The sequence below is a fragment of the Callionymus lyra genome, chromosome 12 (assembly GCF_982586985.1).
Source record: "Callionymus lyra chromosome 12, fCalLyr1.hap1.1, whole genome shotgun sequence".
Lineage (NCBI taxonomy): Eukaryota > Metazoa > Chordata > Actinopteri > Syngnathiformes > Callionymidae > Callionymus > Callionymus lyra.
The window spans coordinates 7,167,336-7,190,131 of record NC_141829.1 but is presented as its reverse complement, the minus strand read 5'-3'; the positions used below and the strand labels follow the sequence as shown (position 1 = coordinate 7,190,131).

The window sequence follows — 22,796 nt, the reverse complement described above, 5'->3', positions numbered from 1 at the left end:
CCACTGGGTGGCAGCGACGCTATTATCAGAGTTTATATATTACATTTATTATGAATATGGTTGTGAAATATTACATTTATTATGAATACGGTTGTGAAATATTACATTTATTAATAAAGTTCTATCTATCTATCTATATATTACTTTAATTATGAATAGTGTTGTTAAATATTACATTTATTAATAAAGTTCTATCTATCTATATATTACTAATCATGAATATGGTTGTGAAATATTACATTTATTATGAATACAGTTGTGAAATATTACATTTATCATGAATACGGTTGTGATATATTACATTTATTATGAATATGTGGTAAAATATAACATTTATATTGAATACGGTTGTGAAATATTACATTTATCATGAATACGGTTGTGAAATATTACATTTATTATGAATATGTGGTAAAATATAACATTTATATTGAATACGGTTGTGAAATATTACATTTATATTGAATACGGTTGCGAAATATTACATTTATCATGAATACGGTTGTGATATATTACATTTATTATGAATACGGTTGTGAAATATTACATTTATCATGAATACAGTTGTGAAATATTACATTTATCATGAATACGGTTGTGAAATATTACATTTATTATGAATATGTGGTAAAATATAACATTTATATTGAATACGGTTGTGAAATATTACATTTATATTGAATACGGTTGCGAAATATTACATTTATCATGAATACGGTTGTGATATATTACATTTATTATGAATACGGTTGTGAAATATTACATTTATTATGAATACAGTTGTGAAATATTACATTTATTATGAATACAGTTGTGAAATATTACATTTATAATGAATATATAAATGGAATAAATACAACAAAAATCTTGTAATTAATGAAATATATACAACTGAAATCTTGTAATACATGTAACATATACAACTGAAATCTTGTAATAAATGTAATATATACAACTTAAATGTTGTAATACATGTAATATATACAACTTAAATTTTGTAATACATGTAATATATACAACTTAAATGTTATAATAAATGTGTAATTATATATACTAAACTAAAATTAGTATCTGGAACTTGTATTGCCAGTGCCATAAACTTAACTTCAATCATGTAATAAATATAATATACGATTAAAACGTCATAACAAGTAATATAGTAGTAATGATAATAGTAATATAAATTACTTCAATCTCGCCATAAATGTAATCCATTCAACATAAATAATGTAACAAGTGTAATATATGCAACTAAAATCTTGTAATAAATCAGAATTATTAACTTTTGTTGCCAGTGTTGATTTAAATAATGTAATAAATATAAAATATAATTTAAATCTTGTAATAAATGTAAAATATATGACTTTAATCTTGTAATAAATATAATATATACAGCTTAACTCGTGGAAATGAATGCAATACGTACTACTTTAATCTTGTTACAGTTGTATTATACAACTTAAATCTTGTAATACATGTAATAATACGACTTAAATCTCATAATAACTAGTAAGTAAGTAAATATAATGTAATATATCCAATTAAATCTTGTCTTAAATATATTTTGGGATATTAATCTTGTGATAAATATACTATTTATGACTTTAATTTCATATTGTACTATATACAACAGAAACCTCGTAGTATATATAGATTAGATAGACTTTATTATATATATGTATATTATACATACATGATATTATCCTTGTTATAAATGTATTATTACTTTAATGTCATAATGAATGTGACGTATACAACTTAAATCACGTAATCAAATTCAATGTCAAACATTAATAAATGTAATATTTACGACTTTAATCTGTTGAGAACATTTTCCGAAGATCCTTTGATGACGAAACAAAATCCGTACATTGTTCCGTATCTTCTTGTTTCGAGTCCAGACGACCGAAGACTCACTAACGTGAAAAAATAATAATAAAAACCACCCAACGAGTCAATCTGAGATCCAACATGTTCGTGGATCAGATGTCGTCGAGAGCCTTCAGTTGGACGTGAATGAGAAGCAGAACTTGACACGTCTTCGCTCCGGAGCGACTGATGCGAAACACATGCTTTTTCTCTCCTTTCGTTTCTTAACCTTCGCTCATTTTCGTTGGACCGAAAATTGATCGCATCTAAAAAAAACGCACCGTCAGCTAAAACATGGTTCAGGCAACAAGTCGCTCCCTCTCCCCATGTCACGCTCGGTTAGGGTTCGTTCAGACGGGCGACGGCTGGAGGAGGTTTTCGAGCCAAAGATGAGGGAAGAGGATTTGATGAAGGAGGAAAGAATATGGAAGAGAAATATTGTCCTCCTTTTTTCTGGCTCTCATCGCGTTTAACAAAGAACAGATGTTTTAATGTGTAGAAATCATGTTCAATATAGTCGTCAAGTCATCGACCTCCACCTGGTTTCCCCTCACAGACCATATAGAAGACTCCTATAGTGACCCCCCTGGCGATGGTTGAAGGCCAGAGGTGTGAGCTGAAGGACCTCTTTGGGGGGATCCCCCTCCCTGAGACCGACCAAAGGAGTCAAATAGGAGCGACCTTCGACCTAGGAGTCCAACCTCTTAAAATAATTGATTCTTCTCGCTCAGATCCAGTTAAGGAATCCAGTCCTTTAGACCACCTTGGTCCCCCCAACACATTTGAAAATGAAAGGCCTGTTTTCCTCACAAGGGTCTGGTTGAGTCCAATTTAATGTAATATATCATGAAACATAATCCTCTGAAGTAGCAATTATGAGTGAAAAAACTCAACTATTAAATCCAGCTGCCTCACATCCAGTGTTTGAGGTTCAGAAGTTCTTACGTTACGAGCTCAAAAACACCATTAAAAACTCCTAAAAAACAGGTTTAACCAAATAAAAAGATTGTTTTGAAGCTGCTATGCCTTAAGACGACCACAGGATTCCACCTTAAAAGACATAATGTTGAGATTCCATGTGTGTGTTCCGTAGCAGCTGCTTAAGCTCTACAGTAGGAATGTGTTGACGAGGCTTCATGAAACAGCTGATGAGGTATCATGACACAGTGTCATCGTTTTAATAGGCCACTAGATGGCACTATACGTTTGAAAACGATGCCAGGTTTTATTAGAACTAGTGAATCAATCTAGTTTAAAATGATGACACTGTATCATGAACCATCATCAACACTTGGTGATACGATATATTGCGATAGTGTAGTAACAAGTATATATGTGTAGTATTGTCAAGTACTTGACACTGGTGTTGTGATGGTGTAGTAACAAGTATATATGTGTAGTATTGTCCAGTACTTGACTCTGGTGTTGAGATAGTGTAGTAACAAGTATATATGTGTAGTATTGTCAAGTACCTGACTCTGGTGTTGTGATAGTGTAGTTACAAGTATATATGTGTAGTATTGTCAAGTACTTGACTCTGGTGTTGAGATAGTGTAGTAACAAGTATATATGTGTAGTATTTTCAAGTACTTGACTCTGGTGTTGTGATAGTGTAGTAACAAGTATATACAGTATGTGTAGTATTGTCCAGTACTTGACTCTGGTGTTGTGATAGTGTAGTAACAAGAATATATGTGTAGTATTGTCAAGTACTTGACTCTGGTGTTGTGATAGTGTAGTAACAAGTATATATGTGTAGTATTGTCCAGTACTTGACTCTGGTGTTGTGATACTGAAGTAACAAGTATATATGTGTAGTATTGTCCAGTACTTGACTCTGGTGTTGTAGTATTTACAGACCACATGACTCTTGACAAATTCGTAACTGCTTTCATTTGTTTTTTAACCAAAATATGTCCAAACATCAGCTTTAAAAGCTGCTGGAGTCACTGTATCCTCTCGTCCTCAGTCATCACCGTATTTCAATGTTCCCTATGTCTGTGGAGGGCGTAACGGCTGAAAGGTGAAAGTTTAACGGCAAAACAAAAATCAATGAACACTGTTAACATTTGCACTTTAATCGCGAATACTAAATGTTACCCTAGATTACAATATAAAAAACTGTAAAATAACATTTAAACCCAACTCTTCTGACTCATGTAGTAAATGTTGTATCTTTCTCTCCAAGACGCAGTAAGTTCCTCATCATGACCATGTTTTCAACTCATTACTTTATAAAGTTGCTCTGAAATCTGGGCGAACGAGAGGTTACGAGAGTCCACTATGATGTAACAATGTCTTCACTCCTCCTCCAGCTGTAATCACGCCCCGCTTTGTTTATACAACTAGTCTTTAGGAGGCGGAGACTTCCGAGTATTGATGACAGGCGGTGACAAACCTCCATGTTTGACCAAATCACATCAGAGTGGGTGTGGTTATGGTCAACACGATTTAATCTCCAGAAAAACAGTGTTTTTTTCAGTGGGCGGAGCTTAAGATAAAGAAATATCTAATATTTCATTGAAAAGAGAGTTTTGTACAAACACACACTGATGATACAATAGAGTCACACATCACAACAACACACACACACTTTAGTTGAACTTTATCGAGATCTTATAACCATCACCATCGTTGCCTCACATCTGCTTGTGTCGCACCTGAGCGTCGCTGGTTTTCGTGAGTTCAGACTCTGGTGTTTGTGGTTTAGCGTCGCCCTCCGGTGGTGATCCCTGTTGGCGTGAAGCTTCAAAGCACCTCCGAGGTGTCGATCCATCGCTAGCATGTGCGAGCGAAGCCTCGTAACGACACAAACCGAGAGACGCTTGTTTGGACCGAGAGAACCGAGCGTGAACATGGAGTGAAAAAACATGGAGCAGGAGAAAAAAACATGTGGTCGACGTCTGTCCGTGAAGCCGGACCAACTCGATGTTTGCTTCTCTCTCTCTCTCTAGATGACTCCGAGGAGGAGAATCTGGAGTCGGATCTGGGTCAGGTGGGCAATCACGCTTTCGCCCGGATGGAGGGAGACGTGGACAAACAACGCAAACTGGTCCTGCAGGGCCAGATGTCCGAGGCGGCCATGCAGAAGCAGCACCAGAGGAAGTAGGTGAACTCGCCGTCGGAAAACACCCAAATCTGTTGACACCATATGTACCAAGAAACTCAACTGTAGTCGTCTTTGTATCCTCTCGTCCTCAGTCATCGCTGGGATCTTGTGTGATCTGGGACCTGTTGTGATTGTGACAATTAAACCTAGTCTAAAGCCTAGGAGTATGTATTGTCAAGAATATGAGATGATGTGTATCAAGAAACGGGGTCAACGATCTGTCGTGATACTGTAGTATCAAGGATATATATGTAGTATTGTCGAGTACTAGACTTTGGTGTTGCAGGATTTACAGACCACATGACTCTTGACGAAGTCGTAACCGCTTTCATTTGTTTTCAGACCAAAATATGTTCAAAGATCAGCTTTTAAAAGCACTGTATCCTCTCGTCCTCAGTCATTGCCAGGATCCCTCGGCAAGAATGTGGCGGTACAATATATATATTACGATACAAGGACAACAATACGATATACTGTAGGAACAAGCATATGTTTGTAGTATTCACTGTAGTCGTCACTGTATCCTCTCGTCCTCAGTCATTGCCAGGATCCCTTGGCAAGAATGTGGTGATACAATTTATATATATATTACGATACAAGGACAACAATACGATATACTGTAGGAACAAGCATATATTTGTAGTATTCACTGTAGTCGTCACTGTATCCTCTCGTCCTCAGTCATTGCCAGGATCCCTTGGCAAGAATGTGGCAATACAATATATATAATTACGATACATGGACAACAATACGATATACTGTAGGAACAAGCATATGTTTGTAGTATTCACTGTAGTCGTCACTGTATCCTCTCGTCCTCAGTCATTGCCAGGATCCCTTGGCAAGAATGTGGTGATACAATATATATAATTACGATACATGGACAACAATACGATATACCTTAGGAACAAGCGTATATTTGTAGTAGTCACTGTAGTCGTCACTGTATCCTCTCATCCTCAGTCATTGCCAGGATCCCTCGGCAAGAATGTGGCGATACAATATATATATTACGATACAAGGACAACAAAACGATATACTGTAGGAACAAGCATATGTTTGTAGTATTCGCTGTAGTCGTCACTGTATCCTCTCGTCCTCAGTCATCGCTGGGATCTTGTGGGATCTGGGACCTGTTGTGATTGTGACAATTAAACCTAGTCTAAAGCCTAGGAGTATGTATTGTCAAGAATATGAGATGATGCGTATCAAGAAACGGGGTCAACGATACGGTCTCTCGTGATACTGTAGTATCAAGGATATATATGTAGTATTGTCGAGTACTAGACTTTGGTGTTGCAGGATTTACAGACCACATGACTCTTGACGAAGTCGGAACCGCTTTCATTTGTTTTCAGACCAAAATATGTTCAAAGATCAGCTTTTAAAGCACTGTATCCTCTCGTCCTCAGTCATTGCCAGGATCTCTCGGCAAGAATGTGGCAATACAATATATATAATTACGATACAAGGACAACAATACGATATACTATAGGAACAAGCATATATTTGTAGTATTCACTGTAGTCGTCACTGTATCCTCTCGTCCTCAGTCATTGCCAGGATCCCTTGGCAAGAATGTGGCAATACAATATATATAATTACGATACATGGACAACAATACGATATACTGTAGGAACAAGCATATGTTTGTAGTATTCACTGTAGTCGTCACTGTATCCTCTCGTCCTCAGTCATTGCCAGGATCCCTTGGCAAGAATTAGGTGATACAATATATATAATTACGATACATGGACAACAATACGATATACTGTAGGAACAAGCGTATATTTGTAGTAGTCACTGTAGTCGTCACTGTATCCTCTCGTCCTCAGTCATTGCCAGGATCCCTCGGCAAGAATGTGGCGATACAATATATATAATTACGATACATGGACAACAATACGATATACTGTAGGAACAAGCATATGTTTGTAGTATTCACTGTAGTCGTCACTGTATCCTCTCGTCCTCAGTCATCGCTGGGATCTTGTGGGATCTGGGACCTGTTGTGATTGTAACAATTAAACCTAGTTGAAAGCCTAGGAGTATGTATTTTCAAGAATATGAGATGATGCGTATCAAGAAACAGGGTCAGCAATACGATATATTGTGATAATGTAGTATCAAGGATATATTTGTAGTATTGTCAAGTACTAGACTTTGGTGTCGCAGAATTTACAGACCACATGACTCTTGACAAAGTCGTAACTGCTCTAATTTGTTTTCAAACCAAAACATGTCCAAAAATCAGCTTTAAAAGCTACTGGAGTCACTGTATCCTCTCGTTCTCAGTCATCTTGGGTATCTCACAGGACTATTTTGATTCTTTAGCTGTGGAGGACGTAATGACTGCTGCCATCTAGCTGTCAGAGGTTTAATTTCAACAGAAAAATGAACAAAAAACAAGAATATTTGCATGTTCATAAAAAAAAACTTTTATTTTAAACAAAATGTATCGAACTGTAAATCATAAGATAAATATCATATAAAATATGATTTTAACCCAAAAAATACTGCCACATATCGTCATATTGATATTTTCTAACATCCATACTTGGAACCAAAATATTTTTTTAATTTTTTAAGTGTCAGGTTTGATGAATAATTAGTTTAAACATTATTATTATACTTTTCATTGTCCAATCATTCAAAACCCACGAGAGAAGAGAAAAAAATACACTTATAAATACATGAAAATACACTTTTATGATTCATTCTCTGATCTTGTAGCTAAAGTTGCTGTTTTTTAAACACAACACAAGCTGCTGGAGTCCACTGTATCCTCTCGTCCTCAGTCATCATTCTTCCTTTGGCTGTGGAGGACGTAATGACTGCTGACGTCTAGTGGCCAGAGGTTTAATTGCAAAACCAAAATGAACACATCATTAAATTTTGCATGTTGATTATTAATAAAAAATATATATATTAATAATTTATTTTTCCACACGTTATTGAAATATAAACCATAAAATAATTATGGTGAGACCTAACATTTCATTTGCGGAAAAAGGTAACATGTACGATGTTGAAGGGATAAGTTTATAGAAATACTTGTTAACGAATGTGTTTTTATTTCAGCTACAGTCGCTGGTTGTGTCGAGCCAGAGCCGAAGATCTGTCGGACATCGCTGCACTTAAAGCTTTATATCAAACAGGTGCGTTTTTTGTTGAAACTTTTTTGGTCTTTTCACAATAAAAGTGAACAAAATCCAAAACGAAACAGGAATTTATCTTGTATAGCAAGCCTTAAAATTGCTGTTTTTTAAAGTCTGGTTTCGGGTTTTTCTCACCATTGGTCCTAAACGCTGGACGGGTTGAGTGAGTCGCAAATCCTTCAAAATTGTTGGATCCAGATGGTTATCCCAAAGTTTCTTGTTCTGTTTCTCTAAACGTCCGTTTTCTTTACCCCTTAATCCCTTATGGGGGTTGCGAGGGGGGCTGGAGTCTATCCCAGTTTCCTCGGGCAAGAGGCAGGGGACACCCTGGACAGGAAGCCAGTCTGTCGCAGCACACACAAAGACACACAACCATTCACACACACACTCATACCTACAGACAATTTCCCCCCAACCTCTGTATGTTTTTGGACTGTGGGAGGAAACCGGAGTTCCCGGAGTAAACTCACACAGAAAGAGAAGTGAACCGGCAACCTTCTTGATTTCTAATTCTGTCGGAAACTTTTGAGATATTTTTCCGAACTAAAGATGAATAAAAGCTCTGATTATTTCCACGTGTCTCCAGTAGAGGGCGCTGCAACCAGTTTTATTGAATTCAGTTTTTCAAATTCTTGAACACATTTATTTGGACTGTTGATTTTTGGCCACAATTACTTGGTGAACGATGAACAATATCCTACCCGTGATACTTTTGTTGAAGTGATACAGTTGTTGGCTTGAATCCCAGATGAAACGTCAATGATTCACTGAAGATTTAAACGTGTTCGTTATGAAAGTCTCACCTTCACAGCAGTGAAACACGTGTTTCTGATCACTTTAGTTTGTCGTTGTCGTTGTGTGTTTGTCTGTGTGTGTGTGTGTGTGCAGGTTAGTGTGCGTGTGTGCGCGTGTGCACCTTTGAGTGGGTATGCATGCATGTGTGTGCCTGTGCATGTGTGTGTATCTTTGTATGTGTGTGTCTTTGTGCATGTGTGTGTGGTGTACGTGCGTGTTGTCGTGTGCCTGTGCGCCTGTGTGTGTACGTGTGTGTGTGCGCGAAGGTGTATGCATGAAGGTGTTTGTGTGCGTTTGGTTGTGTTTGTACATGTGTGTGTTTGTTTGTATCTTTATGTGTGAAAGTTGCAGTTGTCTGTGTGCACTTGTGTGTTCGTTACTGTGAGTTTGTGGGTGTGTGCGCCTGTGCGTTTGTGTGTGTGTGCACCTGCGTGTGTGGGTATGCATGCATGCATGTGTGTGTATACTTGCGTGCTTGTGCAGGTGTGTCTTTGTGTGTGTGTGTCTTTGTACATGTGTGTGTGGCTTTATATGTGTGCATTTGTATATGTGTGTCAGTGTGTGCAGGTGTATATATGTGTGTGTGAAAGTGTATAAATATGTGTGTGTTTTTGCAGGTGTGTGTTTGCACGTGTGTGTCTCTCTGTGTTTGTGTGATGCCTTCACGTTTGTGTTGATCTTTCTCATGTGTGTTACAGGTGTTGACTTGTGCGGCAGGACTGTGGTGGTCGTGGTCGGACGAAACATCCCAGTGACGGTGATCGATCTGGAGAAGGTGAAGTAACTTCCTCGTGTTTTTATTTTACAAACAACCTTCTCTGAAGAACAGGATTCAAATCTGGAACCGAAACCAACAAATACAAGCTCAGAAGATTTTTGTTTAGTTCACGCGTGAATTTAACAAATTCTTCAGTCAAATTACTTTAGTGTGTTTAACAGACTTTGTTGCAGATGTTTGAACATTTGTGTGTTTTCAGTTGTTTTCATTCATGAGTTTGTGTAGAAAAATAAACAGACATAGAACCAGAAACAGTCCAATCAGAACTAGTTAGTCTTCACTAATCAACTTCACCACACGATTGATCTTCTACTGTTTAGTAGTTTGTGTTCAATAAAAATGTCACATGATCAGTTCATGCTTCAACAATGTGGCACATTTTTACATCTTCTACTGATTCTTCTTGAACCAGGAACACATTAATTTCATTTTGTGGGAAAAAAATCACTTTACAAATGAATGTTTGTCTGTTTGCAACAAACGCCTCAGAAGTTTGTTCTTGTCCGACCGTTCTGTTGCAAATGTTTCACTAATTTAATTTATATTCCGCTTGCTTTAGTTATTCCTGATGACAATGTCATAAATATGCAGAAATAAATGGAGAATTTTTATTTTATTTATTTATTTTTATTTAAATTTACTCTCATAGACCAACATCCTCATATTATAAACATTTTAGCTAATTGATAAAGCTTTAGAAAATAATTAAACTGCTTTAATATCACAATTAATGCATTTTATATATATTTTTAATATATTTATATACTGAAATGTCCATATATATTTTTTTGCCTTTACATTTATAATATTTTTAAACATAGTTCTTCTATGGTTAATATTTCAATAAAGTGTAATTATATATTTAAAACAAATAGTATATTTTTTATTTACAATTAACATGAAAACATTTCCAGCGGTTCTTCATGTTGGTGGTGCAGTTAAACTTCCGGCCGCTAGATGTCAGCACCCAAAAAAAAGCGAAAGAATTAATTTGTTCCAAAAGGCTGCCAAAAGACCAAAATGCCGATAAATCGTGGGTTGTTTTTGTAAAATGGATGTTTTATTGAAACAAACTATGAAGTAATTATGATTGCAAACATGTTTTTAAACTTTAAATCACTACATCAAAGTGGATAAAATAGTTTAATTGGTTTTGTGTCCGTGTGATCGTGACGGTTTAATAAAGTTTTTCTTCTGCGTCCACAGGCTCTGCTGTACTTCATCCACGTGATGGATCACATCGCGTCCAAAGAGTACGTGATGGTTTACTTCCACACGCTGACCGGGGAACACAACCACCTTCACGCCGACTTCCTGAAGACGCTCCACGACATCGTGGACGCCAAGTGAGTGGCGCTTCGTTCCGTAAAACCGTTGCTAAAGCAGACGAAACGATACAAAGACGACCGTTTAAAATCCAACGATGGGTTTTTAATTTGATCGACGTTTCATCCGGGAAATATAATCCCTTCAAAAACAGTTTTGATGTAAAACTTGTGCGAGTCGTCAAATCATCATCAGCGGTTTCTTTGTTGAGCGTTCCAGGATCGTACGGAAGATCTGACCCCGGCGCGACCTTCGTGTCTGTGAAGTCTTATTGTCACCCCAGGGTCACATTAAGAAGAAGAAGAAGAACAATCTGTCAAAAATGTTTTTTTCCTTTTTAAGTTTCCTCTTTAAATCTGGACGCCATGTTTGCAGCAGCAAAACTAAACTTGGAGAACTTTGGTTGAAAGTATTGAAAGCAGATCCTGAACTGGATCCACTTTTACGTTGAAATCGAAACCGACGAGATGTTGAGCTCGAATAGAAAAATAAACATTTGTTTACTTTTAAAATCCTAAGATGACAAAATAGACTTTAGTTTAAGATCAGAGAGTTTATTATTGAAAATGACAAAAAAAATGCAGATTTTAATCGTTTTATTTCTCAACAAGTTTATCCAGATTCGTACAGAATCTTTCATTAGACGTAAAACATCGAGTTAAACCGTTAAACTCCAACTCTACTGACTCGCATGTTTCAAATGTTGAAGTTTCTTCTCCAAGACGCAGTAAGTTCCTCATCATGACCATGTTTTCAACTTATTACTTTATAAAGTTAGTCTAAAATATGGGCGAACGAGAGGTTACAAGAGTCCATTATGACGTAATAATGGCTTCACCTCCAGCTGTAATCACGCCCCGCTTTGTTTATACAACGAGTCCCTTGGAGGTGGAGACGTCCGGGATCGATGACGCGCGGTGACAAACCTCCACTCTAGACCAATCGCAGCAGAGTGGGTGTGGTTATGGTCAACAAGATTTCATCTCCAGAAAAAGAACGTTTTTTCAGTGGGCGGAGCTTATGATCATTTTCGAATGACAATATTTCATTGTTTTTATTCATTTTTATTCTCTTTGAACCTTATTTTTTATGTATTAATTATAATTCTTGAAACTGCACTTTGTTATTAAAAATGATAGGATCCAGTAAAACACTTACACATTGTACTCAAAAGAAACGTATGATGAAAAAAATAAGAAACACACAAAAAAACAACATTTTAAACTGAAGGTCAACTTGCAACAGAAACAATAAAGTTGGAGATAAAAATAAAGATGCAATTTAAAAAAATGAAGCACAAATTTTAGTTGTATTTGATTAATCGCGATTAATCACATCATTTTAATCGCACCCAAAAATAGCGGAGAAAGGTCACACACACAAGATTTTAACCCAAAAGTCAACTTGCAACGGAAACAATAAAGTTTGAGATTAGAATAAAGATGCAATTAAAAAAAAATAAAGCACAAATTTTAGTTGTAGTTAATTAATAACATTGTTTTAATCACACCCAAAAATAGCTAAGAAAAGTCACACATACACAAGATTTTGACCAAAAAGTCAACTTGCAGAAAAAATAAAGTTGGAGATTCAAATAAAGATGCAATTAAACAAAATAAACCACATTCTATTTGTAGTTAATTAATCGCGATTAATCGCATCATTTTAATTGACCCCAAAATAGCTGAGAAAAGTCATACGCACAAAAATAACGTTTTTAACCAAAGGTCAACTTGCAACAGAAACGATAGAGGGAGAGATAAAAAAGATGTTTTTATCATTTTTATTCTCTCTCTCATTTTTATTTTTCTTTACACTGAACTTTGTTTGGCCAAAGTTCTTTCCATGATTTTTTTAAATAGTTATGATCTTTTTTATCTTTTTTCTTTATTTGTTTTTCTAACTGTTTTTTCTTATTATTATGTGTATTGAGTATTTTCTGTTATTTATACTATGTTTACTGACTTTCACATCTATTTGATGTTTATTACTTGACTTTATTTACTTGTTATATTTTCTTTTCTTAACTCAAATTTATTAATCTTTGAAGAATAAAAGCGAATCGATGCAAAAACATTCATGAACTCAAGTGGGTCCAGTTCTTTGAAAGACCCTCAGAAGTCCCAGTACGTCATGTGACCCCCTTTGAAAAGAACTCGTCGCTCGCCAACAAACTACTTTGTAAAAGAAAAGAGGTTTTAAGTGGATTAAGATTAAAGCCAAATAGTTTCATGTAAAAATGTCTCTTGAATATCCATCAGTCCCGTGGGATATTAAAAAAAATAAGCATAAAATAAGCATTAAAAATGTACGTCTGTTCTCGACTCAAAGCCTGTTTCTTCTCAAACACTCATTATCATGACTCAATATTAAACGACTCAATATTAAATGAGTCAATATTAAATTCATTTTTTTCATCTTTTCAAAACACATATTTGCCTTTTGGACTTTGAAGCCAAACCCTGGTCACGTGTCTTTGATACAAACAGCGCGACGCGAGCAAATGAAACATTTGAATTTACACTTTTGAAACATTCAAGGAAAAAGGATTCATGGAGGAATTTTCACTTCAGATTATGGGTTACAGATATTAGATATTAGAGGAAACTAAAAGATCTGCGATTAATTAATCGCGATTAATCGCATCGTTTTAATCACTCCTAAGAATGGCCGAGAAAAGTCAACACACCAAAAAAACATTTTGACCAAAATTGAACTAGCAACACAAATGGTTGGAGAATAAACATAAGATGCAATAAAAATAAATTTTAGTTTAAATTAAATCATTGAATTAATCGTGTCATTTTAAACATAGCTGAGAAAAGTCAACACACAAGATTTTAACCAAAAGTCAATTTGCAACGGAAACAATAAAGTTGGAGATTACAATTAAGATGCAATAAAAAAAATTAAGCAATACATTTAGTTGTGGTTAATTAATCAGGATTAATCGCATAATTTTAATAACACCCAAAAATAGTTGAGAAAAGCCAACACACACAAAAAAAAACATTTTAACCAAAAGTCCACTTGCAACAGAAACGATGAAGCTGGAGATTACAATTAAGATGCAATTAACAAAAAGCATTAATTTCGGTTGTGGTTAATTAAGTAAGTAAGTAAAGGTTATTTGTAAATAAATCGCGATTAATTAAATCGTTTTAATCACACCCAAAAATAGTTGAGAAAAGTCAACACAAAAAAACAACATTTTGGAGAATAAACAATAAAATAAAAAATAACACAAATTTTAGTTGTAATTAAATCATCGAATTAATCGCATCAATCGCATCATTTTAATCAAACCTTAACATAGCTGAGAAACCTTAACACAGAAGATTTTAACCAAAAGTCAACTTGCAACAGAAACAATAAAGTTGCAGATTAAAATTAAGATGCAATTAAAAAAATAAATAAAACAATAACTTTAGTTGTGGTTATTAATCGCGATTAATTGACTTATTTTAATCACGCAAAATAGTTGAGAAAAGTCAACACACAAAATAAAATACATTTTAACCAAGTGTCAACTAGCGACAGAAAAAGTTAAGATGGAGATTAAAATTAAGATGCAATTAAAAACAAAAAGCACAAATTTTAGTTAATCGCTATTAATCGCTCCTAAACACAGCTGAGAAAAGTCAGCACAAAAAAATTGTGTTTGTATTTTATTTAGATTTGTCAGAGAACAAATAAAACATTTAAAAATACACTTTTAAGACATTAAAGAAAAGAGGATTCATGCGGGAATTTTCACTTTAGATTATGGATTATACGTAAAAGAAAGTTGTTAACGCAGGAGTAAACCTGCCGCAGCTTAACGACGAGGAACTCTGGCGCGAGGATGAAGTTTGTGGCTTCATTATTTTGTTCCCTGTAGAGTCGAGCGCCGCACGAGCAGCTCCTGGTGAAGCTCCTGGTGATCCTGACGCTCCACGACCTGCTTCACTTTCAATCTCATTACGAGCCCATTACTCAAGTGTTATGGCCCCAGTGGGCTCCCATTGTTTCGCTGCCAAGAGCCCAAAACACAACCTGGTTGTTCTGCTTCTGTCACTTTTATCCACACGAGTTTAAGACCTTTTCGGTTTATTTTTTGGTTGATGCAGGAGTTTGTCTAACGTTTAGAGATCAAAGGTGATTTTTTTTTTCTCATCTTGCGCCGCTTTATTTTAAACAAAACTCATGTGTTATGTTTACAACATAAAAAACTGATTCTAAAGTAGAAATAAAGATAGTATTTCTTATAATAAACCAATTGTTGCATAAAAGTATATCTATTTGTTTTAATATTTTATGAACTAAAATCTCCGTTAGATTTGAAGATAGGAATTTCAGTTAAATGTCAGCAAAAGACTTCTAAAGCAGCTCCTGCAAAGTTGATAAAAAGAGATCACAGGCAATTATTTTTCTCATCTTGCGCCACTTTATTTTAAACAAAACTAGTAGATTCAAACGGAAATCCGGTAAAAAGTAGCAACTGAAGTAATACTGCAATTAGAAAAAATGTTGGCTTTGAACATAAAAAGTTCCAAAATAAACTCCAAAATGAAAAAAATGGTTTTATTTTAAACAGGAGTGTCGTTGATACATTTCAATTTTATTACTTGTATTCATGTATATGTCATCAAATATTTATCCTTTAAAGACCTTCATACTTGTGTTAGATGCATGCGATGATGTGAGTGGAAAACATATGCAGAAATGTCAGCAAAAGACTTCTAAAGCAGCTCCTGGAAAGTTGACAAATGTTTTCCCTGATTCTCATACATGTAGAGTAAAGTCTCGAATTTTGACTTTAATCAAATTTTTAGATTTAGATTTTTATTCATTATTTTTATGTCTCTTCTTTTATTTTATTTAAAAAATAAAAAAAAGCAAGAATTTTATTTGTAGTTAATTGATCGCGATTAATCGCAGCATTTTAATCACACCCAAAGATACCAGAGGAAATTCACACACAAAAGATTTTGAACCAAAAGTCAACTTGCAACAGAAACAATAAAGCTAGAGAATAAAACGAAGATGCAATTTAAAAAAGAATGCACTCATTTTATCTTTAGTTAATTAATCGCATCATTTGAATGCACCAAAAATGAACTTTTTTCATGAGTTCATTGCTGATGATGATGTGAGTGAAAACGAATGCAGAAATGTCAGCAAAAGACTTCTAAAGCAGCTCCTGGAAAGTTGACAAATGTTTTCCTGAGTCTCATACATGTAGAATAAAGTTTCGAATTTTGACTTTAATCAAATTGAACATATTTTTAATTGATTTTTATTCATTATTTTTATGTTTGTCTTTTATTTTTGTGTGTTTATTTGTTTTATCCTGGCAATAACAGCTTCTAAAGTAGAAAAATATAATAATTCTAATAATAAACCAAATGTTACATAAAAGTACATCTACTTTTTTATGTTTTATAAACTAAAATCTAGTTATCAATCTCCGTTAGATTTCTAGATGGGAATTTCAGTGAAATGTCAGCGAAAGGCTTCTAAAGCAGCTCCTGGAAAGCTGAAAAAAAGTAGTTTTTATACCTAATTTAGTTTCTGCTTAATTTTAAATCCTAAAAGAATTTTCCAAGTTTATCCGAGAAAAACTGTTGTTGTTTTTCTTTTTCCTCTGTTTTCATTAAAATCTTAATAAAAATGTGTTTTTTCTTTCAGGTTCAAAAGCAACATGAAAGCGTTTTACTACGTTCATCCAACATTTCGCTCCAAGGTAAGAAGATTAACATTTTTTCAACGTCTATCCAGAATAAAAAAGAAAAAAAATACATGAAAAAAAAAATGAAATATATAATATTGAAATATCTGCAGCCACTGACGCACAATCTTCAGTGAAACTGCTCGACAACAGATACACAACTGATTGTGTTTGTCTCAGGTCTCCACCTGGTTCTTCACCACCTTCAGCGTCGCAGGCATGAAGGACAAGGTTCGATATCTTGACAACCTGCAGCAGCTCTTCACCTGCATCCAACCGGAGCAGATCGACATCCCGCCCTTCGTGCTGGAGTACGACTCCCGGGTACGACTTTTATTCATGCGTTTCTAACCGGTGCTGCCGAGGGGTAAACAAAAAGATCTGTGATTAATTAATCGCGATTAATCGCATTGTTTTAATCGCACTTAAAATGGCCGAGAAAAGTCAACTTGCAACAGAAACGGTTTGAGATAAAGAAAATAAGATGCAATTATAAAAATAAAGCAGTTATTTTATTTGTAATCAATTCAGCGAATTAATCGCATCATTTTAATCGCACCGAAACAATGCTGAGAAAAGTCAACCCACTAAAAAAAAATTTAAACTAAAAGTCAACTTGCGACACAAACCGTTGGAGATTAAAATTAAGATGCAATGCAAAAAATAAAGCGCAAATTTTAGTTGTTTTTAATTCATCTAATTAATCGCACCTATACATAGCTGAGAAAAGTTAACACACAAATAAAAAACAAAAAGAACAAGATAAAAAACACACAAAGCATTCTGAAAAAAACCATAATAATAATAATCAACACAAAAACACAGCACTCACAAAACTTCAAAACAATAATAATTTTACTATCCAGTTAAAGACTTGCACATTGTTCACAAAAGAAACAAATGATGTAAAAATTAATCGCTCCATTTTAATCGCACCTAAACATGGCTGAGAAAAGAAAAAACACACAAAAAAACGAAGGTCAACTTGTAACAGAAACGATAGAGTTTTAGATTAGATAAGGATGCTATTAAAAATAATAACGCACAAACTTTAGTTGTAGTTAATTAATCGCATCATTTTAATCGCGGCCAAAAATAGCTGAGTAAAGTCACACACACAAGATTTTAACCAAATGTCAACTTGCAACTGAAACAATAAAGCTGGAGATTAAAATGAAGATGCAATAGAAAAAAGAAAGCACACATTTTAGTGGTAGTTAATTAATCGCAATTAATCGCATCATTTGAATCTGCCACAAATTTACTTTTTTCATGGGTTCATTGCTAAATCTTCTTATGAAGGTGAAGGAAAAGAGAAAGAGTTTGTCGTCTGTTCACCACAAGCGTAGACGACTCTTGGTCTCTCACTCCGATGATCAGTTTTCGCTCGATGATGACGAACCAGAGATTCTTTCCAAGAACGTTGAAGAGACGCTCGAGCTGCTCGTGTCTCATGAACATCCAGCTCTGATGCTGATGCTCACTCCTCACTCCAGGAGGTTGTCATGGTGACGCAGCTCAGAATGTTTGGATGAACCTGATGAAGTGTGTAGAAGCACTTTGTCGCTCTTTTGCTCACAACATGTACTTGTTACCAGTGTCTTCACAATCCTGCAGGTTTCACTTTGAAACAAGTATATATATATATATATATATATATATATATATATACAGTATGTACATACATACTGTATATACATGTGTATATACATATGTGTATATATATGTACATACTGTATATACACATGTATATACACATGTATATACAGTATGTACATACATACTGTATATACATGTGTATATACATATGTGTATATATATATGTACATACTGTGTCGATACAGTATATAAGTTCTTTTGAGGCACAAGAAGTATTAAATAAAAGACACATTTAGATAAACATTTAGATTTTGATACATTTGATACATAATATTAATACATTAAAAAAATACATAAAAAAAGAAAGTACAAAAATACCAAATATTATGACCACACGATCAGTATTATATATTTAAACAAATGTGTATATGTATATAAATATATATATATATATATATATGTGTGTAAATACTGTATGTATATACATATGTATGTATATGTAAATACTGTATGTATATACAGTACATATTTACATACTGTATGTATATATATACATACTGTATAGATACAGTATATAAGTTATTTTGAGGCACAAAAAGATATTCAAAAAGCATAAACACTTAGATTTTGAGTTGAACTATTAATGCATAAAAAAATGAAGTACAAAAATACCAAAATATTATGACTACACGATCAATATTATATACTCTTAACAAATGTGTAAAACACTAATACACATCAAAGGTAAAATATGGTTTGGTTCGGATTTGTTAAAAAAGAAAATACATTTAAAAAGATCAAAATGTAAATGAAGTTGCTACACTTTTGCTAATGATTCTGGGAATTTTGAAGGAAACGGCTTCAAATATTTTTGTAGTTCTTCACTAAAGCGATGTGTAACAATACTGTAGTAAACGGACCAAATAGAGACGCAGACTCTGATGCTACCTTTCAGTTTTTCCTCTAAAATATAGAAAATGTTTTGGCGGTTTATTTTTCTGATTCAAAATTTTGCCCCCAAATAAAACTGACAGAACACAAAGTACGTTAAAAGCACACTTGTGCTTCATCAACATTCCTGAAACAAATATTAGAAAAAGTCTATAAATCTGTATATTTTCCTTTGTAAATATGTATTAAAATGAAAACCTAAACAACCTTCGGTCGCACTCCACAAATCTGTTGTATTTCTTTCGGTGTGGCGGCCATTTTTGTGAACTTAAACGACGTTCAAATGTTGCCAACGATTCTACTTATCCAGGTTTCAATACAAAGACGTCCAAGTTCCACGGTCCAAACACTGGGGGGCGCCAGAAACACTATTTTCAGTCTGACATATTAGGGCTTTAATGCCATTTTATGCAGTTCATATCTCTGTAAGTCCCATAATGCACTGCAACGGTTGGAATTGATTGACAATAAGATTCACTTTGAGCCTCTCTTTTCTCCGGGTACTCCAGGTGAACGGACCCTATCGTGCCTCTCAGTCCTTCGGCCTGTGACAAGAACCACGTTTGGACCAAAACCTTGAAAAATCACCAAAACCTATTTTTTGCCAAAAGGACAAACTTGAGGCGAAAATGAAAAATGTGAGCAACATGTGGAGTTATCGGAGCCATCTGCCTTATAGCTCAGCTCTAAATCACGTGACGGACTTTGAACTCTTTGACTTCGATCCTTCGCTGGAACCGGTTTCACGGGTCGACACCTCTGCTGGGATCCTGGTTCTGTCCCGTCCGGACTCTGAAGTTAAATGTCTGGGAATCATGACCACGTTTATTTTTTCTGCACCTTCTGGATCGAATTGTTTTGTTTTGTCAAAATTGCAGATGAGATTATTTTGATCACCGTTTATTTTTGACACGACGGGTGTTTTTGTTCACTGAGAACATTCCAGGGTTTGAAGCTTCACAGATATTTTTACAAACACAAGGTTTTCTTCAAATGTCGATCTTTCGTAGTTTCCTCTGTTTACTGTGATTCACTTTTAACGTTATTTTTTAATTTTCACGATGATTAAAGTCATTTCTGATGTTCTGTCACTTATGCAGCCGCCATCTTGTAAATGAAAGAAATGTATAAAGTTTTAAACCAAAAAAAATTGTTTTTATTTGAGTCACTTTCTTAGAGATTAATTTTTCCTTCGTTACGTTTCAATAATTATTGGATAAAAAATATGAATCCAACAGAAAAGTTCTCAACATCAGTGAATCATCTTTAGATTTATTTAAAAACTTAGATTTGCTCTTAAAAAAAAAACACATTTTGGCTAAAACAAACCAAAATGGAAGTGGAATCTCATGACAGAAATGGAGGCTAATGACAGGAAGTGGAATTTAATGAAAAGGAAGTCGAAGCTAATGATTGTAAGTGGAAGCTAATAGAGAGGAAGTGGAAGCTAATTACAGGAAGTGGAAGCTAATGACAGGAAGTAGAAGCTAATGAAGAGAAATTGGAATCTAATGACAGGAAGTGGAAGCTATTGACAGGAAGTGGACACTAATGAAGAGGAAGTGGAAGCTAATGTCAGGAACTGGAAGCTAATGACGGGAAGTGGAAGCTAATGACAGGAAGTGGAAACTAATGACAGCAAGTGGAAGCTAATGAAAGGAAGTGGAAGCTAATGACAGGAAGTTTAAGGTAATGTCAGGAAGTGGAAGCTAATGACGGGAAGTGAAAGCTAATGACAAGAAGTGGAAGCTAATGACAGCAAGTGGAAGCTAATGAAAGGAAGTGAAAGCTAATGACGGGAATTGGAAGCTAATGACAGGAAGTTAAAGGTAATGTCAGGAAGTGGAAGTTAATGACAGGAAGTGGAAGCTAATGACAGGAAGTGGAAGCTAATGACGGGAATTGGAAGCTAATGACAGGAAGTTAAAGGTAATGTCAGGAAGTGGAAGCTAATGACGGGAAGTGGAAGCTAATGTCAGGAACTGGAAGCTAATGACGGGAAGTGGAAGCTAATGACAGGAAGTGGAAACTAATGACAGCAAGTGGAAGCTAATGAAAGGAAGTGGAAGCTAATGACAGGAAGTTTAAGGTAATGTCAGGAAGTGGAAGCTAATGACGGGAAGTGAAAGCTAATGACAAGAAGTGGAAGCTAATGACAGCAAGTGGAAGCTAATGAAAGGAAGTGAAAGCTAATGACGGGAATTGGAAGCTAATGACAGGAAGTTAAAGGTAATGTCAGGAAGTGGAAGTTAATGACAGGAAGTGGAAGCTAATGACAGGAAGTGGAAGCTAATGACGGGAATTGGAAGCTAATGACAGGAAGTTAAAGGTAATGTCAGGAAGTGGAAGTTAATGACAGGAAGTGGAAGCTAATGACGGGAATTGGAAGTTAATAACAGGAAGTTAAAGGTAATGTCAGGAAGTGGAAGTTAATGACAGGAAGTGGAAGCTAATGACGGGAATTGGAAGTTAATGACAGGAAGTTAAAGGTAACGTCAGGAAGTGGAAGTTAATGACAGGAAGTGGAAGCTAATGACGGGAATTGGAAGCTAATGACAGGAAGTTAAAGGTAATGTCAGGAAGTGGAAGCTAATGACAGGAAGTGGAAGCTAATGACGGGAATTGGAAGTTAATGACAGGAAGTTAAAGGTAATGTCAGGAAGTCTAAGCTAATGACAGGAAGTGGAAGCTAATCACAGGAAGTTAAAGGTAATGTCAGGAAGTGGAAGCTAATGACAGGAAGTGGAAGGTAATGACAGGAAGTGGAAGCTAATCACAGGAAGTTAAAGGTAATGTCAGGAAGTGGAAGCTAATGACAGGAAGTGGAAGCTAAAAACAGGAAGTTAAAGGTAATGTCAGGAAGTGGAAGCTAATGACAGGAAGTGGAAGCTAATGACAGGAAGTGGAAGCTAATAGAATAGAATTTTAATCCTGTTTTTATTATTTTTATTTGTTTAATTTCGTTCTAAACCGTTTTTTAATCATTATTGTTCTTGTTCTTATCTTTCGCGTGTTAAATGAAAAGCTTCTAACATCGATCCTGATCATATTGATCCGAACAAATCGCGAGGAAGAAAGAACATCTGGAGTTAAGATGCAAGAGAACATTCCTGCTGAAGAAACGATTCTTCTTCCACCGAAGCAGATCATGTGCAGGCGAGCGATGAAGACTTTGACCCGGATCGATAAGAATGTTCTCCTCAGTCGTCAATAGATGTCGTAACTGATCCACGAAGCAGGTACTACTCGAGGTACTACTTGAGTAAAGGTTTAAACACAGGATGAAGCAGTTAAAGGTTGACGATGATGTGATGAGCAGCAGCTTCGGTGACGGAGGCGACAAAGCTGCTCTTTGTTTGCAGCATGTGTTGAGATCCAGGTATTAAAGCAGTAATGAGACCTCCTGGTGGATCCTGAGCCTCGCCCCCCCGCTGACCCACTTCCTGCCTCGAGTCCTGCAGAGGTTCTTCACTCCAGGTTCAACTAGACATGTGATATAAA

General features: G+C 35.3%; 1 protein-coding gene across 2 annotated transcripts in view; it reads left to right on the top strand.

Moving 5' to 3' along the window:
• The window catches only part of gdap2 (ganglioside induced differentiation associated protein 2), a 32,329-nt gene extending 11,884 nt beyond the window's left edge, over positions 1–20,445 (top strand). For both annotated transcript variants that reach the window (XM_087804042.1, XM_087804041.1), the window contains exons 8-14: positions 4,824–4,974; positions 8,060–8,136; positions 9,630–9,706; positions 10,916–11,055; positions 16,706–16,760; positions 16,926–17,069; positions 19,805–20,445. In XM_087804042.1, the coding sequence (XP_087660168.1) occupies positions 4,824–4,974; positions 8,060–8,136; positions 9,630–9,706; positions 10,916–11,055; positions 16,706–16,760; positions 16,926–17,069; positions 19,805–19,846 (686 nt within the window). In that variant the 3' untranslated portion in view covers positions 19,847–20,445. The remainder of the gene's footprint in view (positions 1–4,823; positions 4,975–8,059; positions 8,137–9,629; positions 9,707–10,915; positions 11,056–16,705; positions 16,761–16,925; positions 17,070–19,804) is intronic.
• Positions 20,446–22,796: the final 2,351 nt, after the last annotated feature.